This window comes from Juglans regia, chromosome 11 (assembly GCF_001411555.2).
Source record: "Juglans regia cultivar Chandler chromosome 11, Walnut 2.0, whole genome shotgun sequence".
Taxonomy (NCBI): domain Eukaryota; kingdom Viridiplantae; phylum Streptophyta; class Magnoliopsida; order Fagales; family Juglandaceae; genus Juglans; species Juglans regia.
The window spans coordinates 11,843,684-11,846,668 of NC_049911.1; the positions used below are offsets into that span (position 1 = coordinate 11,843,684).

Consider the following 2,985-nt stretch of genomic DNA (forward strand, 5'->3'; position numbering starts at 1 on the left):
ATGGAATATATTAAACGAAAGACATCAGACCATAGTCCCATGGTGATTCGTTTAACCCATGTTAATACTAGGTACGAGCCTTCTCCGTTCCGGTTCCAAAAAATGTGGTGTTCTCATGGTTCATTTCAAAGGTTGGTAGAGGAGACATGGAAACAGCCTACGTTGGGATCGGGAATGGTTAAGCTGGCTGCAAAATTGAAGCGACTTAAGATGGAGCTGAGGATATGGAATAAATCTGTGTTTGGGAGAGTGGATACTAATATACAGGAGCTAGAAGCAAGGATGGCAGTCTTGGAAGCCCAATTGCAGTCTGGTTTCTCAGAAAAAATTGAAGCCAATTATATTGTCACTAAATTGGAGATTGATATTTGGGAGAAGAGGGAGGAGAGTCGTCTAGCCCAATTAGCAAAGAATAAGTGGTTAAAAGAAGGTGATCAGAACCCCAAGTTTTTCCATGCGGTTGTATCGCAGTGTAGGCGTGGTTCGGTTATTTCTCAAATGAGGTTGGCAGATGGTACAATGTTGGATTTAGCAAAGAAGGTGCACTTGGGGGCAGTGGATTATTTCACTAATTTTCTTACAGATATGCCGCAGACTGAACATGCAAATCTTTCTCCTCTTGTGGGATTGGAAATATCTGAGGAGGATAACTCCAGTTTGTGCCATAGTCCTTCGGAAGAGGAAGTGAAGGAGGCCGTTTTTTCAATTCCAGAACATAGTAGCCCTGGTCCGGATGGGTATGGTTCCTCTTTTTATATTTCTTGTTGCCATATTGTGAAAGAAGAGGTGGTGGAGGCCGCAAGGGATTTTTTTGCGGGCAAGTAATAACACTTGGTAACAGGCCCACTAAAATGCCCTTCTGCGATCCTCGTTTTGCACACGCCATCCAAGCCTCCACCCGATGCCCCCAGGTCCTGGTTTGTACACCAATGCCCAGCGCCAGTGAAGCACAACACCAAACTTGCTTTGCAATCTCCCTAGTAGTAAGCACATGATCTAAAGTTTCGGTCTGTGGTAGATGACAGCAGTTACACTTTGAAGCCATAACAACTCCACGGGACTGTAACGTCCCGTTCCCGGAGGTCCGGAGAGTTAACTCTTAATACCTCAAATCAACTTAAATAGTACAACTATAAAATCCGAAAAATCCAATAAAATATTAACCAATTTAATCAATCCAAATATCTAAGTTCCTCCATGGGGACAATAAAGAAAATCTCAATAGCATACATTAAAAACTCTCTAAAACTCGAAATTATCCTTAACTCATCAAATCAAAATATCCGAAACATAAATTCAGTTTACTAACTACGACTCTCAAATAAGCACTTGTACCCTCGGGCACGTATTCCACTCTGATCATCACACCTGCTAAAACTTTCTACTCTTGTTCTCCAGCTGAACCATCAAAATTATCTGAAAAATATATGGAGACAAGGGGTGAGTTATCAACAACTCAGTAAGCAGAGGACATATACTAGTGTGTAAACATGAGCATTTACAGAAATCAGAATGCAGAACAAAATATTTTCTTTTAGAATGTAGAATCAAAATAATGTTTTCAAAATGCAGCGTCATAACATGTTATCAAAAATATCAGAGTGAAAGTTTAAAAATATTCATAATCAAAATCCCTTTGGCATAGCATAAACTGAAACATCACATCTTATCTTATCATATCAGAACAAATACCATGTTTAACCCCCGTGGTAGGGTTGTGCAAATCCCGGTAGCTAACCGAGCAGAAACAGAATGTGAATCTTCCTCTTATTCATTCTCGGAGCCCCGAGTGTGCACATAGGAAAGACCATGCAGAAAACCACTTTGTTTGCAAAGTGGGTGCACCAGAAACAGAAAAGTTGGTACCAACCAGAACGGAGGCCACAGTTTTACACCCGTGGTGAGGTCAAAAAGGAACAGAAACAGAATGTAATGCCAGAGGTTTTCAGAAATCACATCAGATCATATCAGAGTACAAAAAATCTTCAGAATAGAACAAAATCATTATACAACATAACTTATGCACAAAATTTCATATTCGCTCTCTTTTTCAAAGTTCAGAAATAGAATATAAAAAATAAGCTCATGTTTACACCAGTCATGACAGAAAATAGTTTATTCTTAAACAGAATCACATGAGTAATGCAGAACAAATAATCGAGGTAGTTCAAATTTCTTTTCAAAATCAAATATGTATATTTTCCAAAAAAATAACCTCAGCACATTTTATTTTAATGCAAAGTTTAGTATAGGAACCCCGCTTACTTGAACTTCTTAGCTTTTTCGAAATTCCTAAAAAACGTCGGTCAATAATTAATCGTCACCTATAAAAATAATCACGTAATTCTCATAAATTTCCAATTAATCACGTATTTCGATATTTAATCCTAAGCTTATAAAATAACCTATTTAATTCCTCAAAACCTAAAATTCTCATTATTCTTAATATACCAACATCACTTTCTAACTCATCAATATCCAACATAATAACTCCGACTAAAACATTAAATTCCAATTTATTTACAATTGAGATCTTACTATAATCTATAAAACTAAAATAGCGTAACTATATCGAAATCATTACAAGTAGATGATCATACTTTTGTTTAAATCAAAAAAAATATTCGTTTAAAAGGATTTAAAATAAGATTTTGCATTTACCAATCACTTCAAGAATTCATCAGTATTTTCATAAAAATATTTTGTTAAAAAAAAAAGTCTTTTACAAAAAACAACTTAACAAAAATAAAACTCACATGTGCCTAAGTCTAAAAATAAAAATCAAATGCAGTCCACGTTATATACCCATGATTTCAAAATCCAAAGTACATAATATAAACTCACAAAATTAAACACCCGAAACAATAAATCTAGAGGTATGCGTTAAGGAGAAAAATGTAATAATACATCCTACTATAGTTCACGTAAAATACATATACATATATATATATCTATATATATACGCACCACTTGCAATGAACTACT

The 2,985-nt window shown here is 35.7% G+C and overlaps 1 protein-coding gene across 1 annotated transcript; it reads left to right on the plus strand.

The window, feature by feature from the left end:
• On the plus strand, window positions 1-825 carry LOC108995797. Its single transcript, XM_018971425.1, has one exon. It carries the CDS (start codon window positions 1-3, stop codon window positions 823-825), a length of 825 nt encoding a protein of 274 aa, XP_018826970.1.
• The last annotated feature ends 2,160 nt before the right edge of the window (window positions 826-2,985 follow it).